Here is a 22,126-nt window from a genome sequence, read left to right on the forward strand (position 1 = left end):
TCCAAGGACTCTGAACCTTGGCGGTGAGCCCCCCACACACACACACAGGATGGAGGGAAAGGGGCCAGGGAGGTGAGGAGGGAGGGAGACTGCCAAAGCCCACGGTGAGTCATGAGCAGAGGTGGGAAGGGGACCAGCGGGCTCTGTCCCCTGCCTGCCACTGTTGTCCCTGGAGAGGCCCCAAGAGCTGCTGAGGTCCTTACTCTTGCCACAGAGCAGGGCAGGAGGATTTTGCCCTCCTGGTCTTCAGGCCCTGTCCCCAGCTAGTGGGGCCTGCTGAGCCTCTGGGCTCCCTGGGCCGGCGAGCTCACCGCCTTGCTGGGAGGCAGGGAGGGGGACCCAGTGCCCGGGGCGGCTGCAGGACGCCTGCCCCGTAGCCTGAGTCCTGCCCTGAGGCCTTCAGCTCCTGTTCAAGAAGCCTGGAGGGGACCCACCCTGGGGAGAAGTGAGCCCCCCTTCCTGTGAGGGTGAGCTGGGGCCTCCTCAGCTTTCTCTGGAGAAGGAGGTCCGATGGCTGCTGCGGGCTCTGAGCCCACCTGCCCTCTCTGAGTCCTTCTGGACCTTGGGGGTGGGGAATGAAGGAAGGGTGGTGAGGCCCAGTGTGTCTCCTTCCTCCCCAAACCCCGGCCTGGCATGAAGGGCAGGGTCCCTCCTCTCCCTCCGCTGGGCCTGGGCAGGGGCCTTCGTCTGATCTAGTCCCTTTCCCTCCTGCCCACGCTCTTCCCAGGGCTGCCGGCTGGAAGAGGCCCTCGGTCTGCGGTGGTTCTTTCCCAGAGTCCTCGGGTATATTTAGCAGGCAGGGCAGGGCGGGCGGCAGCCGAGGGAAGCCAGAGCGGCTTCACCACGCCCTCCTCAAGGGGGTGCATGCTCCAGAGCTGGGTGGGTGGGAAGGAGGCCCCTGAGACGCAGGGAAGGGGCTCTCTGTCCCTCTGGAGACGGCTCCCGCTCTCCCTCAGGTGTGTACGCCTCGCTTCACCCAAAGACTTCTCCCCGAGAGAGCCGGCGATTCTCCTTGACCGTGGGTCTGACTTCCTAAATAAATCTGTCTCTGGGGGGAAAGAGGCAGAGGGAAGAGGGCAGCGGAACTGAGTTGACAGTAACTGGAGGCTGCTGTGTGGAGAGGACTTCCGGGCCCTGTAGGCAAGGGGTCGCTCTTTATACATAGAAGGACCCTGTGACCCAGTCTCCCAGGGACCTGGGGGACCGTGGAAAAGAGGCTGGGAACAAGAGTTTCATGGTGCAGGCAGCTGGGCAGGGCTGGCTGCCACCCCCTGAACTGTCGGGGACCCCGGGGCAGGAACACGGTGGCAAGGAGCCCCTGGGCTGGAAGTCCTGGGTGGACCAGGTGCCCACCCTCCCGGAGCTGTGCCTCCACCTGGGGATGCACCCAGCTCTGGGGAGGTCAGTGGAGACAGGGCAGTAGGTTTCCTCTGTCCTCCAGTGAGAGTCCTCCGAGGCCCTGCCTTGAATGATGTAACCGCCATGTGAATGGCAGGCTGAGCAGAAACCTGTGAACTCCCTGCCTTCCCTCCCCTCAGGGGTCAGGGACATGGGGAAGTTCCCACAGGTGAAGCCAGATTTAAAGATAGGTAGTTAGTGCAGTTGGGTAAATGGCTCTAATATCCAGTCTGGTAAAGGAAATGGAGTCCACTTGGAAAATGGGGAATTGAAATGTTAACTCCTCAAGGCCCCAGGCCGTCCTAAAGAACTGTTAATGAAGCAGCTCCCAGCAAAACAGGGAGATGCTGATCAAACCACCCTGGCCCTTCCTGCCCAGATCACTCCTCCTGCCCCATCGGTCTACCTGTTTCCCACCTTTCTGCCTTGCCACCTGCATCCCCCACACAGGCAAGACAGAGGGAAATCAGGACAGGAATGTGGGGGCACAAAAGACCTTGGATATAAAAGGGAGAAGACAGAAGACCTCCCCTTTTTCCGTCCCCCTTCTTCCTGGGGGTGGGGACATCTTATCTGCTGTCCTTTAATAAAGCCTCCACTTTCCACTCCTCCCGGCTTCTCTGGTGTTACACTTCAGCATTGGGGGGGGGGGGGGNTGCAGAGGCCTGCGGCTTGTGCAGAGCCCCGGGCAGCAGAAGCAGCGAATCCAGTTTCATCTCAAAACTCAGTCTTCACAGAGAGGCACCACCTGGATGGGCCTGGGTACCTGTCCTCACCCTCTCATTCTCCTATTGCCTGTCCCAAGTCCATTGTCAAGGGGAGCCACAACCTGTCCTCACATGGCTGTGTGGGAGGTGGCTGCCCCAAACCATTGTGAATGTCAAAAACCAGCCCAGGGGCCAGGACCAAGCCCAGAGCATAACCTCAGAGGCCTGGACTACTCCCCTCTCTGAAGTCCTCCTCATGTACTGACCTTGACCTTTCCACCTTAAGGTTCTGGACACATGAGTGCTGGGGAGGGACCCCAGGGCCTTGCACATGCTGGGCAAGTGCTCTAACCACTTGGCCACATCTCCAGGTCTGGTTCTGGACTCTTGGCTACCCCACATCTCTAACTCCTGAGCTCAGTGCAGAAGTAAACAAAGCCTGCCCAAATAAGAACACACGAAGGCTACTTATCCAGGAGTCAGCTGTCACGTGCATTTGGAAGGGACTCTCAGGTGGCAAGGAGTGGGGACCCTGTGAAGTGGAAAGAACAGATGACTTCAGGTGTGTCCCAGTGGGGGGCTAGTGTCCTGGGGAGCAGGAGGTGCTGACTAGGAAGAAGCAAGCCCTCTTATGTGCTGGCCAGAGGAGCACGTTTGGCTTCCTGGAAGTCGGGGTGCAGATGGAAACAGGAACAAGAATTAGACAATCTTCCCGTAATAAATCAAGTCCTGATGGTGTTGGGCCATTCGTTCCAGAGGTGGTTGGCTTCCTGGACCAGCTGTCCTTTACAGCTGGTGGTCTGGACTGTAGGTACAGGCTGGCTTCCTGGGCCAGTTACCATAGGCAACGGCTTGGTTTTCTGGGCTGGTTGCAGTAGATTGTGGTTTGAGGGGGATTTTTGTTTGGTTTGGGTTTGGGTGCTGGGGTTTGAACCCTGGGCCTCAAGCATCAGAGTTCTTTTTTCTTCTTTTGGTAATTGGTAGTTTAGTGGGGGCTCTACCACTAAACTCCACCCGCAGTCCTTTTCATATTTCATGCTGAGATGGTCTCACTAAGTTGCTGAGAGTCTCATTAAGTTTCCCAGGATGGCCTTGACTTGAGATCCTCCTGCCTCAGCCTCCTGAGTCTCTAGGATTATAGGCGTGCACCAGCCTGTGTGGCCGGAGTTCTATTTTAATGTCTGGTTGGGTCATCACAGTTCATTTGTACAGGTAATCTCACCCACGATGAGTCATCCAGGTTTCAGGCAGGCAGCAAGGTGAGCTAACCTAGCTAAGGTCACAGAACCAGTAAGCTTCAGAACTTGGACAGGAGCCCACTGGTTCTACACACATTTCCTTCCTTCCTTCCTTCCTTCCTTCCTTCCTTCCTTCCTTCCTTCCTTCCTTCCTTCCTTCCTTNTCCCTCCCTCCCTCCTTCCTTCCTTTCTTTTCTAATACTGGGAATTGAACCCAGAGCCTCTCACATGCCAGGCAAGTGCTCTGCCACTGTGCTACACTCCCCGTCCTTTGGGTTCTATTTAGAGGCAGGGTCTCACTAAGTCTCGCAGGCTGGCTTTGAACTTCTGATCCTCCAGGCACTGCTGCACCCAGCATGGATCGTGTGTGTGTGTGTGTGTGTGTGTGTGTGTGTGTGTGTGTGTTGGTGGTTGCTGGGGATCAAACCCAGGGACTTGGGCATGCTAGGAAAGTGTTCTGCTGTGAAGCTGGGTCCCTGTAGCTGAGGTACGGGCCTCTGGAAGAGTAAGGGGCAGAGTAGTCGGAGGGGTCCTGTCTGTAACAGAGCACCTTTGAAATATTCCACCCACCCCCAGCTTCCTGGTAAAAGGGTTTTTGTTTTGTTTCGTTTTGTTGTTTTTGCTCTCTGAACTTCCTCCTGCTGAGAAGGAAAACTGAAAAGCCACTCTCTGGCCCACGGGGAGCAGGAGTTGTGTTCTCTGGCTAGCACAGCCTAGCCAAATCTACACATGTGTACCCCTGGCTTCTGCTTCTATACGTTGAAAGCGCCCCTATGAAACCAGCAAAGAGACAGACCAGCTGCTTCTCCCCAGTTCTGGCCAAGCTGCATTAAATCCATTATCCCTTTTTACTTCATTTGCTTATTTCTTATGCAAGTGAGCAACCAAATGCAGGCCGACTCCCTGGCTGGACTACAGATCACCAGACCAGTGGCATTGTTATCATCCACGATTAGGGTGGGGGCCGGGTCTTACTGAGGAGGGAGGGGCAATTAGAGGTTGAAAAGGACATTTCCACCTAGGAGCTGACCTGGGGGTCCAGCCAGGGCGGGGGAGACCCTAGAGCACTGGGTGGCAGGGAGAATTCCAAGATGGAGCCTTGGCTTTCGCCCCTTCCCGGATTTGACTTCCAGGATTCTGTTATCTCTGTGGTTATACAGTGAGAGGGATTTAGGGTCTAGGGAGACCTGCACCACAGGGAACCAGGAGTATCTGAGTGTCAGGTGACTTGGGGGGGCCAGGTGACCTGTCTGGGTACCCTGCTGTGTCCTGGACTGGCCTTATGGCCCTAGGCCACTGCCCATCTCCAAGCCCCAGTTTCTATATCTGCAAAGCAGGGCACTGGCCAAAGTAATCTAACCCGACCCATTGTGATCCAGATTCTCTGGAGCCCAAGAGAGGCCAGGATTAAGGCTGTGTCCCCTGGGTCATGCCGGTCAGGTGAATAGAGGTGGAGCCTTGGTTCTGTGAGAAAAAAATAGCAGAAGAAATCACTTGTGAATGTGGCCACAGTGTGGGTGGGCTATAGGATTCTCTCTTTGTCACCTCTCCACCCCAGATCCCCATCTCAGGGTGGAAGGACCACACCTACAGAGAAAAAAGCTGCTGGATAAGCAACAGGTGCGGCTGTTTATTTTTAAGGGCTTACTTCTGCTTCCCCAGGCCATCAGAAAGGGTGTGGTGACAACCTGATCACACCGCCTCCAGTCCCAGAGTGTGGGACCATCCAGCCAAGTTCCCATTACAAATGCAGCTGCAAGAGATTGTGGTGGGCAGGGTCCGCAGGCAGCCTTGGGGCATCTCAGGGCTCCTGTCCCTCATCAGCCTCCTCTGAGTCCAGCAATGGCCTTGGGTCCTGAAAAGCTGAAGAGGGAACGTGCCCTGTGTCCTGGCAGGAGGAGGCAGCCAAGATGGAGACACAGAGGCCGATGTCTGTCTAGAACCTAGAGGGCTGAGAGGGGAAAGGTTGAGAAAGCACAAACCAGCAAGAGTTAGGAGACAGTCTGCGTTGACAGTGGCTTGCTGCCAAGTTAGAATCAGAGTGGATCTGGGTGCTCAGTGGGGGAGCCTTGCTCAGGCACCCCAGCACCCCCTGGGATTCCACCAGCGAGTCCCTTCCTCTCGGTGGCCAGTCACCATGTAGATCCAGCCCTGTCATAGTGTAAAGCCCCCAGGGGCTTCCAGGGCCCAGGATGAACCCTGACCTCTCAGCCTGGCCTCACACTGTGTCTCCTCAAAGCCACCTACCCCCCAGCCACACTGCTGTCAAGCCACAGCATTGACCGTGGATTCCCGACACCTAACAGCGCCGGATGCTGTGTCCTGCCTGTGGTGCGTGTGCGTGGGATGCACGGTGATGACCGTCCCTCAGCATATTGGCTCCTCTCCTTTCGGCTCTGAAATGCAGGGAAGGGCACAGGCCCGGGCACACGGAACTTCCTGCATGGCTGTGCCAAGACCTGCCCAGTGGGCTCTGGAGTCGCCCAGAAGCTGCTTGGGCCTTTGACCACTCCCCAGCTCTGTCCCCTGCAGAGGATCTGGCCACGGCTCTTGCTGGCCTTCACAGCATCCAGCGGAAAGACTAGACTCACGGCTTCACATGGGAGCTCTGCGCTAAGGGGACTGAATGTAAAGAGAGGGTCCCCTTCAAGCACCCCACATCTAAAACACCAATGAGGGAAGACCGAGGCTGTACCTGAGGTGAGGCTGGGCTACCAGCTCAGCTCAGCTCAGGGGTCGCTTTTTCCTGTGGCACCGGGGCCAGAGGCCCTGCCCCTGAGACATTCTCAGTGGTTTTCGTGGGGCCCCCACTTTCTTGTGTGTAACTGCAGGGGACAAGACCCCAGGTTGGGGGGGGGGCCTCCACGTGGACTCGTGACAGGAGCAGGCATCAGAGGGAACTAGACGTGTATCAGGAGGCCCTGGAAACATGCTAAGGGTGGACCCTCAAGGAATCTGGGAGGTGACAGACTGGCAAGAGGCCAGGCAGAGGTGGCTGGGGAAGCCTACCAGTGGGGTCTTTCTGCTCCTCCCTCTCCTGCCTGCCCCAGTGTGGCACCATCTATGGGGGACAAACTAGGAGATGCCAGTCTGGTGCTAAGAGTTGGGCCCGGGAATGCCTGGGGAGCTGCCACGTCCTGAGGTCACTGTGCCCAGGCCTGCCATTCCCTAAGAGGCGTCAAGAGGCAGGTGGGGGCCATCAGTGGGCAGGCTCCCCAACAGCAGGGCCAGCTGTGTTTCTTTTGAGGTCCAAGTGCTCCGTCCAGTCTTGAGCCTCTCTAGGGAACTGAGGGGGACATCCAGTATTCACGAGGCTTGAGAACGGAGTTTTCATGGGGAGGGGACATTGCCCCTCTGTTCCTAGATCTCCTCTGTAAGTGGCAGGAACTAGGGCCCAGCCCCTTGGTCTCCCCACCATGGTTGGATGGAACCAAGTGGGCAGCCCTTTGGTCAGAAGACAAAAGTCACTTTAGCTACAAAGGATGGATGACACTCTGGCCACAGACTCAGTCTCACACTGAAAAACCAGCCTCTACCTCAGAGCAAAGCCTGTCCAAGGAAGGGACATGACCTTTGTCCTTGGAAAGACCCACAGAGCACTCCTAGGCACATTCCCACCCTGCTAAGTGGTTTATCTACAAATAACAGGAGAGGTCTGCTGCGCCAGGTGTCCTGACTCAGTCAGGCTAGGTGGAGACCCATAGTAACCCCCTAGCAGCCACCAATCAGCATGAGACAGGGAAATACCTGGGATGCCAGATGACCCTCCCAGTAGTTTATGGTGGTTGATAACGTGTTGGGAAACCTTGTAGTTCAGCACGTACACCCCTCTTGGCTTAAACCCAATCAGTTCAAATGAATACCCCTTTTGTACTGACCAATCACCCCTATCCAACTTGTTCCCGCCAATGAATGTGCTAATCATGTTTTAGAGTTGTTATTTGATTTTCCCGCGGTGTGTGATGATTTACTAAGAGATGCTATGATGTATGTGGGGGTCCCTGCCTTCTCCAAAGAATGTATAAAACTGCTGCAAACCCTGGGCTCGGGGCCTCTCAGCGTCACCAGTTGCTGTGTGTGTGTGGAGGACCGAGCTAGCTCGCAATAAACACCTCTTTGTGTTTACATCGATCTTGGTCTCTGGTGGTCTTTTGGGGGTCCCGAGCATAACATAGAATTCAAGCATAACAACACACCATCCATGGAAAGCAGAATTCTTAGGTGGCCACTGAAGGGAAAGCGAGGAACGAGAGACGGAGCCCAGGCAGAGATACACAGAGTTTATTTTTCAGAGCTGACAAATGAAGGCCCTCTCTCTATAGAGGCTTCAGTTCTGGGACTTTTATGGGAGAGGCTCAGGAATCAGAGCCAGGCAGGTCCTAATGCAAGGGAGGTTAAGGGTTGGGTTGGTATGAGGGAGTGGTGAGCCTTTCTCAGAAAGGTCCTTGGGCGGGAAAGCGGAACTTTTCCCTTAGAATGGCAGCTGTCACTTAAGATGGCCGTCCAGATGCTAAGCAAGGACTTATAACTTTCCCCTGGGGTTCTGCCCAGTTCTGTTGCTGTCGGATCCTCCAGTCCTGAGCAAAAGCAAAACTCTTTCTAGCAAGTTGTTTAGGGAGGACTTCCACATAGTCCCTTGAGACTCAGAATGAGTTGCTCTCTCTTGGTTCCCTGATCTAAATGCCTTGATTTCATCCTGTGACTGAGATGGTTGTCTACCAAAATCCCCACTCCTTCTAGCATAGTCATTAAAGAACGAAGACTACGTTTCCCAGCTGCCCTTGCACCTAGGTGTGGTCATGTGACAAGTCCCCACCAATAGAATATGAGCAGAAGAGAGTTCAACTCAGTTCTGAGTCAAGGACCTAAGAAGCAAGTTGGCTTCTTCCACACTTGCCATCCTCTTCTACCAGCTGGATGTAGGTGACAGTGAGACTCTAGGGAATGAAAGAGCCCTGAGATGAGAAGAGCCTGGCTCCCTGAATCACCATGTGGAGGAAAGCCACTGGCCAATCAGAGGACACCCATCTCCATCTGTTATGTATGAGAAATTCCTAAGGCATTTGAACCATGATCTATTTGGGAGCCCGCCTGGGGTGCCTGTTCGCCTACTCCTCTTCACAAGGCACATCCCTCTGCTCGGCCTTCCCCCTAAATCAAGTTGCACAAGATGCTGACAAAGCTCCCGGATGAAAAGCTGCAGCTCTCCCTGTCCTCACCTCCCTTGGCTGGCTCCCACCCCTGCCTGGCTTCACACTGTCTGCTTGCTCTGAAGTCTGGCCCACTCCGCCGGCCTGGGCCACCATCCATCTGCTGTCGATGAGTGCCTGGCTCCCAGCAAAATGCACATTTATTCCCCCAAACATAGGATTCTTTTTTCAGCAAAGGTGGTGCAGTATATTTGGAGAGGCAAGCTGCTCTTCCGCACATGGCTCTTGGTGACTTGGGACACAGCCAGCGAGTTTGTGTCTTCAGTTCCAACTCCCTGAGCAAGAGCCTCCAGAGGTTGGGGAAGAGGTGGAGGGAGCAGTGGAGAGGGGGATGGGAACCAGAAGGGGGTGGGGGACAGTTCTCTCAGAAAGCAATTAAGCATTTCTTGGTGGCCTGAGGGACAACCTCAGCTTGTTGTACTTTCCCCCCAGGGAGGCTGAGGAGCAGAGGAGGAAGGCATCCATGATCACAGCTCTTGAAAACTCGGCTTCATACTGGGGCTTTGGGACGAGGCAGAAGATCGCTGCAGAAAGGCAGCCGGGCCCTTTCAACCTGCCACCCAGGCTACTTCTCCCATGGGGAGCCCCAGAATGGACCACAGGGGGGCTCAAGATACAAAGGAGTTATCCATTTCTGAAGTTTGGCTCTATTCAGATTAACCTGTTGTTGTTTTGCAGTGCTGGAGATGGAACCCAGGGCCTCACGTACACTAGGCGAGTACATTACCACTGAGCTACAGTCCCAGCCCTGAAGTGTGGCTCTGGATGGCAGGTTTCAGCCAAGGAGAGAGGAGAGGATGGTAGCTGAGCCCAGAGCAAGCCCGTGCTCTCTGGGGTCTCTGCTGCAGCTCCAAGACACAGAGGCCTGGCTCCTTTATGGGATCAGATACTCTGGAGGTTATAAAATGACAAGGCCCATCCTTCAAGGGGCTCCAGAAGGATTCTGCCTCAGCAACTTCCAGAACAAATCTGCTGTTTGTTTGAATCAGGAAATAACAGGCTGCAGACTCCCCAGGGGCCCAGGAATCCAGCCACTGGCTCCTCCTGTCCTTCTGTGAGCTAGATTCAGCCAGCCACACAGGGCCCTGCAAGGAAGTCAAGTTACAATAGCCTGAACTGTGCATCTCCAAGGATGCTGAGAACCCCCACTCAGGGAGGGTCAGTGGCCAACAGGGATTCTCCAGACCTTTAACTGGTCTGGTCACATGATGGCCTGAATTCTTTATGCTCAGCAAAAGGGCATCTGTAGTTTTGACTCTAGGCTGCCCTTAGCAATAATCTTGCAGAGCTTTGGGGCCTGCCTGGTGTGGGTGCTGTGAGCTGCATCTTGTGTGTCTCCAGGGAGAACATTTCCTCTTTCCCATCCCCTCCCTGTGGCTCACTCTCCTCTACCCCCTGTCCTATCCACCAACTCACTCCCCTTCTCTACACTCAGCCTGGTTCCTTTGATTTTGTCACTTAAAGCAGTGTGGTGGCCCAAGCCTACAATCCCAGCTACTTGGGAGACTGAGGCAGGAGGATTCCAAGTTCGAGGTCAGCCCCAGCAACTTAGTGAGAGACCCTGTCTCAAAATAAAAACAATGTAAAAAGGGCTGGCGATGTGGCTCAGTGGTAGAGTGCCCCGGGTTCAACCGTCCATCAAACATTGAGGACCTTGGTATGAATTCCTTCCAACTGTCCCCTCTCCCAATATGCCCTGGGTTCTTTTTTTTTTTTAAGAGAGAGAGAGAATTTTTTAATATTTATTTTTCAGCTTTCGGTGGACACAACATCTATATTTTATTTTTATGTGGTGCTGAGGATCGAAACCATGCCAGGCGAGCGCGCTACCGCCTGAGCCACATCCCCAGCCTCTGCCCTGGGTTCTTTCGTGACCAGTTTGCAAACATATCCTAACTGATCCATACCTGCAAGCCCCATCCCTCCCAGGGAGAAGCCCCAGCTTGACAGGGGCAAAGTCCAGAGTGCTGGGCAACAGGAAATACCAGAGCCCAAGGTCTTCCCAGGACTGGCAGCTCGGATGGCTTCAGGGGCAGAAATAACCTGAGCCCGCTGCCCTTTCCCTCTTGGGAGTGACTCAGCTAGAAGCCGAGGACAGAAACACCACGCAGCGCCGCCTTGGCCGTGGGTTGTGTATGGAGAGGAACAGGGGCAATCGCAGGGGTGAGCACCGAAAAGATGCTCAGCCTCACTGAGGGTAGGAGAAGTGCACCGAAGCCACCCCAGACCCCCTTGTCCACTGAGCCACTTGGCAAAGAGGAAGGCTGGTGTCGCGCCCAGTTGGCACAGGCGGGAAGAGGCGCTCGGGCTCTGCCACAGCGCTGTAAGCTGATCCGTCCTCCGCGGAGGCCACCGGGCAGTGCCCACCAAGGACACAGACTTTGACCCAGCAACCCCACTTCTAGAAAGGCCACATCCAGCTACGTGGGTGCCTTTGTGAAATGAACGAGCTGGGTGTTTATACCTGATGAAGGGCTGCGGGTGCCCTCCACGGGACGGGGTCCACACTTGGGCCATGCGCCTGGGTGGAGCAAAGAAGCAGAGCCAGGGCGGCATGGATACGGGACCTGGCCCTAGATACGAAGTCCAGGAGCAGAACGGGTTGTGGGGGGCTCGGGTCGTGGGGGGCTCGCTGGATTCAGGTCTCAAAGAGCAGAGGAAGGGGCACCTACCGCAGGGCCGGCGAAGGAGCAGCGTTGCGCATGCTCCCAGCTGTGCGTGGGGAGGTGTGTCTCTGAATGCACCCCAGGAAACTGGCCGCATTGGCCCTAGAGGAGGGGGTGGTGTTTTGTTTTGGTTATTGTTTGTTTGTTGTTTTTAATTTATTTATTTTTATGTGGCGCTGAGGATTGAAACCCAGGGCCTCCCACGTGCTAGACCAGCGCTCTACTGCTGAGCCACAACCCCAGACCCTAGAGGAGCGTTTTTGATACAAAATTTTGTAACTTGAAATTTTTGAGCTGTGTGAACAGGTTACCTACTGAAACAATAAATGCAATTTAAAATGTGTGACCCCCAGCTCCTTAATGAAGATAATATTTCCTTGCATTTGTTTATTTATTCATATATTTGGGGGTCCTAGGGATTGAAACACCCCCGCCACCCGCACTTTACTACTCAGCTATTCAGCTATCTCCTTGGTCCTTTTCAAATTTTTATTTTGAGACAGGATCTTGGCACAATGCCCAGGCTGGCTTTAAACTTGCAATCCTCCTGCCTCAGCCTCCTGAGTAGCTAGGATGACAGGTGTGAGCCAGTTTGACCCCAGTATTTGAAAATGAGCAAGTTCCAGGACAGAATGAAGTGGTGGAGGGGAGAGAGCATTCGTTCCACTTTATGTTCACACCATCTGTCATATTTTACAAATATTTCCATTTGTGCTGCCCCATTCAGTCCTCAGGACAGTCCGGTGTTTTCAAATGAAGAAACGGAGGTTCAGAGAAGCAAAGTGACTTCTTGGAAATCACACAGCAAGTGGCTGAGCCAGGACTGGAGTCCAGATTTTGAGATCCCTATCATGTGCCCTTTTCTCCCTCATTCAGGAGAGTCCTGAGGGCTGCAGTCACTATGTCCCCATTTCCACCCAGAACATCATCCAGACCACGGTGTGTACTGGCTTAGATACCAACTGTCCGTGGGTGGCATCAAATTCTGAGTCCTCTGCATCAGGTTGCTTATTAGGCCATGCTGAGGTGTGTGTGTTTGTGTCCCCCAAAATTCATGTACTGAAATTTAATCCCCAATGTGATAGTATTGAAAGGTAGGGCTTTAAGAGGTGACTAGTGCCCTTTTAAAGAGGCCCGAGGGAACTTGTCCACCCCTCTGCCACATGAGGACTCAGAAAGAAGATGTCATCTTTGAAGCAGATAGTGAGTTCTCCCCCAACACCAGATCTGCTAGGATCCTGACCTTGGACTTCCTAGCCTCCAGAACTGTGGGTAATGCACTTTTGTAAACTATAAATTCCCTGTTCTAACAGATCTTGTTATAGCAGCCTGAATGGGCTGAGACTGACTTTCAGTTGCTTCATTGATAAAATAGAACAATCGTAGAACCCAGCTCTGGGGGTTAAATGACCTAAGGGCTAAGAAAACAGTAACCCAGTGTTCAAACAGACCAAGTTTCCTGCTCTACTGTGGCTTGCTGGCTGCTTATGACTCTTGTATAAAAAAAAAAAAAATCGCATTTACTCCAGCATTTGTTTTGCGTTGCCCACCTGCCCAGGTTCTTTTCTCCTTCCCGTCTCCGATTCCTTCTCTAGCTTTTCCTTCCTGCCCCAAAGCTGGCTCTCAGCAACCTGGGAACCTGGCCAGCCCAGCCAGCAGGGGAGGGTGGTGAGTGTGGGAACCCCGTTCTGAATTTTCTCACCCTCCTTCCACTTACATATTCAAATGTTCGTTTCCTCTGGAGGTTACAATCAACCAGAAACCGGCAACGGAGGGGGAAAGGCTAGTGAATGACGAGGACTTCTCCTTCCTCTTCTCCACCACGGAGGGCTGAACACTGAGCCCTTCTCCAGACGTCACCCTTTAAAGAAGGAAAAGATTGGCAGGAAAAACACGTGTTCTTCTTAATCCAGCCTCCCCTTCCTTGTTCTTATTTTAGTTTTAGAATTAACACATAGTGCTATCATTGGAATCTTGAATGTCCCCAAAGCCCCTGTGTTAAAGGTGTGGACACAGTCCGTGGGCTACCGGGAGGTGTAGACCTTTGGAGGTGGAGCCTAGCAGAAGAAAGTTAGGTCTTTGGAAGCATTCCCTTTAGGGAAAAATTGGGATGCTGGTCCTTCTTTTTCTCTTTGCTTTCTGGCCACCATGAGGTGAGTGCCTTCCTCTGCCAAGTGCTCCCACCATCGTATATGGCCTCAACACAGGCCCCTAGGCAACAGGGCCAGATCTCAGACTCAAATCTCATACTGTGAGCCAAAACAAACATTTTCTCTCTTTAGTTCATTTTCTCAGGTACTTTGTGATAGTAACAGAACTCTGAATAACATAATAATAAAACTCTGTGTGTGTGTGTGTGTGTGTGTGTTTAAATTCACAGAACCACCACCCCAGTCAGGATACACAACAGTTCCACTGCCAACTCCTCTCTCAAGCAGCCCCGCTGGGGAGCCACCCTTAGCCCCTGCTGCACCCCTGGATGTGTTGTTACTATAGTTTTTATTTGTTTGTTTGTTTGTTTGTTTGAGAATGTCACAGAAACAAAATTACACAGCATCTAACCTTTTGACAGGTTCCCCCCTGGGAATCCCGCCTGTAAGGGTCGTCCCAGCGTCTGTGTATCCGAAGTTCATTGCTCTGTTACTGCGTGCTGTCCGCTGTCTGGGCCTGCCAGGGTTTGTGTATCGTTCATTCACTGAAGGACATTGGGTTTTTCCCAGGTTTGGGTGACTGTGAATAGAGCTGCTCTAGATATTTGTGCAAAGGCTTTTGTGAGAACCAAAGTTTTCATTTTTCCAGGGCAATGTTCTCAATAGGAGGCAGTTGGCCCCCCGGAAGCAGCTGGCAAGCCCTCAAAGTATTTTTGACAGTCACAAGGTGGGGGTGCTGCTGGCTCTAGTGGGTAGAGGTCAGGGAGGCAGCTCAACACCTTAGACCCCGAGGACAGCCCCACAGCGATCAAGGATCTGGCCCGAAGTATCAGTGGTGCTCAGGCTGAGGATCCCTGTCCAGGGGCAGCTGGGGCTGAGCCCGCTAGGTCCTATGGTGTGTTGAACTCTATAAGAAATGTACAAACCATCTTCCAGATGCCTTTACCCACCCCACCCCTTTTCTTTTTCTCCCAGGTCTCAGGGATTGGACGCAGCATGCTGGGCAAGAGCTCTACCACTGAGCTTCACCCAGCCCGAGTTAACCATTTCGCATCCCCCACAACCAAGCCTCTGGGTTCTGGGAGATTCACATCTCCGCTGGGGCCTGCTGCTGTGGGTCTTTTTAGAGTCATTACAATGGGCATATAGTGATATCTTATCACAGTTTTAATTTGCATTTCCTTAGTGGCTAATGATGTTGAATATATTTTTATGTGCTTATTTGCCATCTGTGTGTCTTCTTTGCTGAAGTATCTGTTCAAGTCTTTTGCCCATTTTTAAAATTAGGTTGTTCCTTACTGTCAAATTTTGAGAATTCTTTATATATTATGGATACAAGGGTTTCCGTGTGTGAAATATGTGACTTGTATTTTCTGCTGTCCTCTCATTCTCTTAAGGGTCATGTGTGTGTTTGGAGGGGTGCTGGGGATTCAACCCAGGGGCCCTCCAGCACTGAGCCACACCCCTAGCCCTTTTTATTTTGAGACAGCATCTCATGAAGTTGACCACGCTGACTTCAAACTTGCAATCCTCCTGCTTCAGTCTCCTGAGTCTCTGGAATTAAAGGCATGCCCCATCACACCCAACAAAAGGCAAAAATTGTTCATTTTGGCTGGGGATTTGCTCAGGGTATGGCACTTGCTACGAGGACCTGGGTTCATTACTTAGCACTGCAAAAGGAGAAAAGCAAAGACAGGATCGGCTCTATGATACCAAGAGCTTCCCACTAACCCTTAAAATAGGGTGGTGTGATGGTTATTTTTAAATTGCATTTATTTATTCATCCATTAATCACCCATTCATTCATTCATTCATCCAGGGGACTGAACCCAGGGCCCATCCATCTCCAAGCTACATGCTCAGTCCTTTTTGTTTTTTATTTTGAGAGACGTTCTCGCTAAGCTGCGGAAGCTGGCCTCCTGAGTCATTGGGGTCACAGGTGAGCGCCACGGTACCCAGCTGGTCTTGGTTATCCCAGTTCCTTTGCCCCTCCAGAGAAATGGTAGAATCGTCTCCTCTCCCTCTACCACCTTGATTTTTTTACTTTGTTCTAGGTAGGACTTTACACCCACCCGTCTGGATAGAACCTTTGGGTAAGTTCTGGGAAAAGAGGAGAAATGCCAATTTTATAGAAAACTCCAGAGCAGCCATTCACCTGTGTCCTGGGAGAACAGATGGTATTTTGCCTGAGGAAAATAGCAGGATGCAAATTGGCTTCTCACTCACTACAGAGGGTTTATGAAAAGACTCAAGACTAATAAATGCTCTCTCCACCACTTTGCAAGGCCAACTTCATTCCCTTTTTGACAGCAAAACCGTAACAACACTTCTGACTTGTCTGCAAGATATCACTGATCTGCTTGAAATATGTTTGTCACCTGGTCAAATAACTTACCAGAAACTGCACACGCAACCTCTACAGTAGGAGAGTGGGACTTCTGTGATTGGCAGCTCTGAATACGTTGCCCTCCAGTCACCAAAGCCCAGAGCTCAGCTGAGGGAGTGGGAACTGCTAGTTCTGCTGTTATTGGGACTGGCAGGGCTGAGCCTGCTGTCCCCCAGCCCCTGGCTCCTAGATCCCCAGATTCTGCCTCTGAGAAGACTGCAGGCTCCAGACCTCCTTACCAGAGAGCAAAGTCCTCTCTGATCTGGTCACTCTGCGCCAATATTGCTTTGTTTACTACCTGAAAGGAGGCCTCCTAGTTTTCTGCTTGTGCAATGAGGTGATCAGCTTGGGGAAAAGAAATCCTGGGCCACTCATTGGGGCAGCTAATCCCAGGGGCAGGAGTAGTAGGCGTGGCCTGGCATGTCCTGATTGCTCCTCCCAGTCTGCACCTGGCTGGCTGCTGGCCCTGGGCAGGGAGTTTGACTTCCTTGAGCCTCTTGGCTTACCTGTAAACTGGCCACTCTGCAATCTGATCTGCCCACCTCGTAGAATTATTGCAAGATGCAAATGATCAATCACAAAGAATATTCTGGAAAGACACGGCCCCAACTGTTCTGAGTTGCTTCTCTGGAGAATGAGTGGATCCTGGGGATTTCTACTTTCCTCTTCCATCAGTTCTGATCTCGTTTCCAAATTCTCAACATGTATGAATTCTTTTTATGGTTAAACAGTGTGTAGGGCTGGGGGCATAGCTCAGTGGTCGAGAGTGTGTTTTGCATGTGCAAGGCCCTGGGTTCAACCCTTGGCACTAAAAACCAAAGCAAACCAAAAACAGAATGAAGTGCTCACTGCCGTGCCTAAATATGGTCATGCAACAACACACTCTGGTCTGCAAAGTCTCCACCCTTAAGCGGCATTCACTCTTCAAAGCCCATGTAGTGGGTCACGGAGCCCTGCGTTTATCACATGGAAATCACAGCATAACCACCGAGTCCCTGGATACTTGAAATCTGAGGTGCTGGTGAAGTCAGCTGGGGTGGGAGATGAGATGGCAGGGCTCCTCCCCCCTCCCCGGGCCTCCCAGGTAAGGCACGTATGTTCCTCCCTGGCAATCTGCAGAGTAGCCTGGGGCAGGCCAAGCGGTGCCAGAGCGAGGGACACTGCAGGGCAGCACAGAGTCAGCACAGAACACACTTTATGAAAAATCAATCGCTGGGGCTGCAGCCCGCTGGAGTAAAGGGGCCGGACACCGAGGCCGCCCTCCCCAGGAGCTGGCTGCCCTCGGGGTTCTGGGCATGTCAATGGCTCCAGCAGGCACTGTGGCCAGCCTCAGCCAGCAGAACACAGTGCCCAAAGGCACAGCCGGGGCTGGCACACTGCACCAAGCAGCCAGGAGGAATGGGGCTGTGTGCATCTATATTTATTTGCTGTTTGAAGCCCCTGGCAGGAGCAGGAAGGTGCTCTGATTGCCTTATGTGGCTGCAGTCCCCTCAGGCCCTCCTTTCCTAGATCCCCTGCCAGATCTGGAAAGCGGCAGGGTCACAGCCCACGAAGAACCCAGGACACCCCAGGAGTAAGAAAAGAGACCAAGTAAGGAGATGACTGCTTAGGCAGTTATCATTAGTCCCAAATGACTGTCCCTCTGACCAATGACAGGAGGGCAGGGACGGCCAGGCCCTCCAGCCAGCGGCACAACCCAGGTGACAGTTATTCAGCTGAGATCAAGTTGCAGCTATTCTCAGTCCAGGGGCTTGGAGGGAAGTCACCTCCTACCCCTGGGCTCCAGGCAGTGGGGGGCACGGGTGGGGGGAATTCCTTGGGTGCTGGAAACAAGTCCTGCCCTGTCCTGGGCTGCGGGGACCAGTTGTCCTGTCCTAGTGGCTGCCCAAAGCCTGAGAGGGCTGCAGCTGCCCAGCTGCCGGTGGCAGTCTCGGGGCTGGGATGAAGGAGGACACAGACCTTGGGTCAACATCACCTAAGCACCCCACCCTGCTGGGTCCTGAACAAGTCCAGGCCATCAGGTTGAGACAAACACGAACACACCCTCGCCAACACAAATCTCTGGCCTCCTCTATCTGCCCCAACAGAGGCCCAGACAGGAACACCATGGGATGCAGACGCCAGAGGATAAGACACTTCCCTAAGGCAGGGGCTGCGAATTCTTTCTGGAAAGGGCCAAGTAGCAAAGATATTTGACTTACTGACCGTGTGGTCTCCATCCAACTATACAACTCTGTCATTGCACCGTGAAGGAAAACAGACACAGTCAATATGTCAGCAAGTCAGCATGGCTGTGTTCCAATAAAACTTTATTTAAAAGAACAAATGGTGGTCCAGAGGTGTCCTGTGACATGCAGTTTGCTGATCCCTGCTCTACTTTACCAGACCCCCCCCCCCAAGGGCAGGTCCGTGTACCTTTAGGGCCAGCTGTTCTTCCTGGATTCTGGAACTGCAGGTGCCCCAACGGCCGGCTGTCCGTCAAGGTTGAGAGCAAGAGGGTTTGGCATGCATGCAAGGAGAAGGGGAAGCAGCTGTTTGCTGGAGAGCCCTCTAGGAAAGCACCCCTCATCCACCCATTCTAATTAACCTTTGATAAATACCTCCCCTGTGAACAGGTTTGCAGACCCATAAGTCAACAAGGTAGGCCACAGAGGGTTCGTGCAGATAAAACAAGGGATGGTCCACCTTGCAGGCATGCAGGATGCTTGGGGAGGGGGCCATGGGGCCTCCTGGCACTAGGGATTGAACCAGGGCTTCAGGCTTGCTACGAATGCTCTATTACTGACCTACATCCCCAGCCCTTTTTATTTTTTACCTTGAGGCAGGGTCTCGCCAAGTTTCCCAGGCCAGTCTTGAATTTGTGATCCTCCTGAATCAGCCTCCCAAGTAGCTGGGATCACAGGTAAGTGCTTAGCCAGATATATATATATATATATATATATATATATTTCTTATCATATGACCTTGGGCTTAGGATCCATCAGTAGCTGGCACAAGGGGGTTTAAACTTCAGATCTGCTGCCCTTTACTGAGTGGCCCTGGGCAAGTTACTTAATCTCACTAAGCTTTGGTCTCCTTGTTTGAAAAAAGGGAGATAAAAATCGTACTTGGCTCCTGGCGCCCTGGAGTTTAGATCAGATAACCCCATGAAACACTTGACACAATACCTGGCAAACACAGGCAGAACCAGACCTGTGGCCATGACGGGTGACTGCTGGGTTGCTCATTGGGCACCTCCCATGGGCTTGGAGATGCTAAGTGACCTCTTATTCTTACAAAACTCTGAAGCAGCTCATTTTACCAGTGAGGAAATCAAGGTTCAGAGAAGCAGTGAGTGGCCCAAGGGCACACAGACGTAGCTATTCTCAAAAGGAACCATGAAGGCCATTGTACCAGAAAAGAACGGGCATGAGCAAGGGACCTGGGCCTTCTGAAGGTGACAGGAAAACTGGTTCCCGGTGCAATAACTCGCTTCCATTTATGCAGAGGAAGGACGTGGTTGCTTCTGAGACACCGTGAGCTCAGCTGGGGGGCCCTATCTCTGGTACACCTGCCAGTCTTTTCTGGGAACACTGAGACTGTCCTGAACAGAAAGAAAGACCTTTGGCACAAACATCCAGAGGCCATTTGTAAAAGGTTGGCTGGTGTCCCCTGAAATTTTATATGTCCACTGGGAACCTCAGAATGTGACCTTTTTGGGGGGTCTATATAGATATAATTAAGAAAAGGATTGAGACAAAATGGTACTAGATCAGGATGGGCCCTAAATCTACAGAGACTGTCACTATGGGAACCAGAGGATCTTAGGAGACTTAGAGGAGGCCATGTAACGACAGAGGCATGAATTGGGGGGATGTGTCTAAAAGTCAAGGAGTGCCGAGGATTAATGGCAGCCACCAGAAGTTGGGAGAAAAGCAAGGAATGGATTCTTCCTTGGGACACCCAGAAGGAACCAATTCTGCAGTACCTTGATCTTGGATTTCTGGCCTCCAGAACTATGAGAATAAAGTTGTCATTGGAAGCCACCCAGTATTCAGTAATTTGTTATAGCAGCCACAAGAGACTAATACATCACTCGTGGGCTTTGTGGTTCCTGGTATCTCTCGGGCCCAGCCCGCTCTGAGGCACACAATGATGCTTTGTGGGTGAGAGAATGGACAAAGAGACAAAGGAAGGGAGAAATCAGTAGGGGGGGAGGGGGTGGCTTGGAAAGCCAGAGGCACAACGCCAGGTCAAGGGAAGCCACTGCTGGGAGCCAGGAATGGGGCGAGGTCAAGAAACTCACAGGAGAGGTGAGCAAGGCCAAGCATGGCGCCATCTCCTCTAGGTCTGAAGAATGCAAGTAAAGGAGGCTGGTGACAAGCTCTTCACTGGGAGAGACAGCCAGGTCAACAGAGGGATTGCGCGGTCAACCCAGTGCTCAGGCCCGCGCGGCTCCTGGAGATAATTAGACGCCATCCCCACACAGCCGTCCAACTGCTTGGTCAAGCTGTGAGCAGGGCTTGGGAGAGGGACCAGGCGGCTGGCTGTGATCCTCTGGTCTTGGCCCTCCCCTTGGTGCTCCAGGGCCCTCATTCCCACTGCCCTGGGTGACCATAAGCACCTGGGTAATGGGGGAGGTGCGCTCCCCAGTGGCTTTCCTGTGCAGCGGTTTAGGCCTCTCCTGACACTCGACGCCAAAGCCAGGTCCTCATGTCATATGAACAGCCCTTCTAGGCTGGCAGCTCAGGAGCCTTAAGGATGGACATTGTCCCTTGTTTGGGGCGGCCTTCATTTCCTTCCCTCCTCCTCACTGCTCCATGGAGAGGAAGAGGTCCTCCTCCACCCCCTTCGCCGTGGGTTGGCTTGAGACTGCCTTAAAACAGCTGGGACACGGCTGGATCCCCACTGAGCCCTCAAGGACCAGTGTTTTCTCTCTGTTCTTAGAGTTGTCAGCTGCCACTTACCAAGCATGGCCCTATTGTGAAGGGAGGCCCCAGGGAGGACCCTGTGCTGCCATCTTGAACATGCAGCCAAGCAGGGCCTTCAGATGACCACAGTCTCAGCTGCCATCTGACCGCACCTGCATGGGGTCCCCCAGGAAGAACCCACCAGCTGAGCCCCACCAACCCACACAACCATGGGAGGTGAAAATAAATTATTGTTTTAAGCCACTAGGTTTCCGGGTAGTTTTTACACTGCTATCGGTCACAGGAATGCTCTGGAAGATTCAACCATTATCTCCTTTCCCATGTTCCCATCTCACTGGCTATTTAGGGGCAACAAGGGCCCCCAACCTCCAAACCCACAGTCCCTCATTATTGATCTGCCCCAACATTCTCCCTGGTGGCCAGTTTTGGTGACAGGCAGAGTTGCCTAGTGGCATTGCTCCTTCTGGGGCTGGCAAATCCTAAATTAAAATCAACAAATATTTGTATAGCAGCTAGAAGTCTGCGGCCCTCTGGAACCAAAGACAGAAAACACCTTTTATTTGAAGAGCAGTGAAGAGCTTTGCAAACACTCAGCACGGCCAGGCTCGCGTCACCTGTGACAACCAGCAAAGGTAGCTCAGCAGCGACAATCTGTGCCGTCCAGCAGGAAGGGGCACTAAGGCCCCAGAGCAGAGATGGCAGCGTAAGGGCCAGAGCCAGGTGGTCGGATTCCCAGGCTGGAGGAACAGAGGAGAGGTGAGAAACACCAGCTCGGCCCGACACCTGCTCGGGTGTCCCGTGTCCTGTGCGCGGCTCTGGGTCTGGGGTCAACTTCCTGGATTTGCCTGTGGCTCTGCTAACAGAGTGAGCCCAGAGGGAGGGGTGGGCCTCTGTGAAGCTGCCTAGCCTGAGAGTGAAGCTAGAGCACAACGCGCCATGCTGTCTGTCAATCAGAAAGCCACAGCAGGAAGAGGCAGAGGAACTCGGCAGAGGCACCCAGCTCCCTGGAAGCAGGGCCAGGAAGCCAATTGGGAAGCCATTTGGGAAGCCAACTGCCAGTTCTATGTTCTTTGGGCACACACTGCTGCATGCCCAACTGGCTGAGGGCCAGTGAGTCCCAGGAATGAGGGCCTGGATGGCGTATCTTGGAGGGCTGGAGTGAGGGATGGACAGCCCATCCCTCCAAGACAGCTGGGTGAGAAAGTGCTGAAGCAGCATCACCCATAAGGAAACAGATTATCCATGGGCGAAACTGACGGAGAAGATTTTAATGGACAGAATCCATGGAAAACCATGAGGAAGTTCCAGTGAGAGAACAGCCACACTTGGAAAAATGGCCTAGACATCAAGGGCTTTCAGAGAGACTTAAAGAATTGCCCACCTGTGTGGCCATGAAATGACAGTGACATCAACAGGATGTCCATTCTAATCACACTTTGTCCCCCCCCCCCCCCCCCCCCC

At 53.0% G+C, this 22,126-nt stretch overlaps 1 protein-coding gene across 4 annotated transcripts; it reads right to left on the reverse strand.

The window, feature by feature from the left end:
- Positions 1–7,546: 7,546 nt before the first annotated feature.
- Positions 7,547–22,108, reverse strand: LOC125613947. 4 transcript variants are annotated; one of them, XR_007344562.1, is made up of 3 exons: positions 15,765–18,564; positions 8,563–13,080; positions 7,547–7,920 (listed from the first exon to the last, which is right to left on the reverse strand). XR_007344562.1 is itself a non-coding variant. In XM_048795864.1 (3 exons), the coding sequence occupies exon 3, from the start codon at positions 11,314–11,316 to the stop codon at positions 10,339–10,341; it is 978 nt and encodes a 325-aa protein (XP_048651821.1). In that variant the 5' UTR covers positions 11,317–13,080; positions 15,765–18,226; positions 18,571–22,108; the 3' UTR covers positions 7,557–10,338. The 4 variants fall into 4 exon arrangements, 2 of the variants coding, with proteins under 2 accessions (XP_048651821.1, XP_048651814.1); XM_048795864.1 differs by adding an exon at positions 18,571–22,108 and having other exon boundaries at positions 7,557–13,080; positions 15,765–18,226; XR_007344563.1 differs by having other exon boundaries at positions 7,565–9,638; positions 12,937–13,080.
- Between the last annotated feature and the right edge of the window lie 18 nt (positions 22,109–22,126).

Source organism: Marmota marmota, unplaced genomic scaffold (assembly GCF_001458135.2).
Source record: "Marmota marmota marmota unplaced genomic scaffold, marMar, whole genome shotgun sequence".
Classification (NCBI taxonomy): domain Eukaryota; kingdom Metazoa; phylum Chordata; class Mammalia; order Rodentia; family Sciuridae; genus Marmota; species Marmota marmota.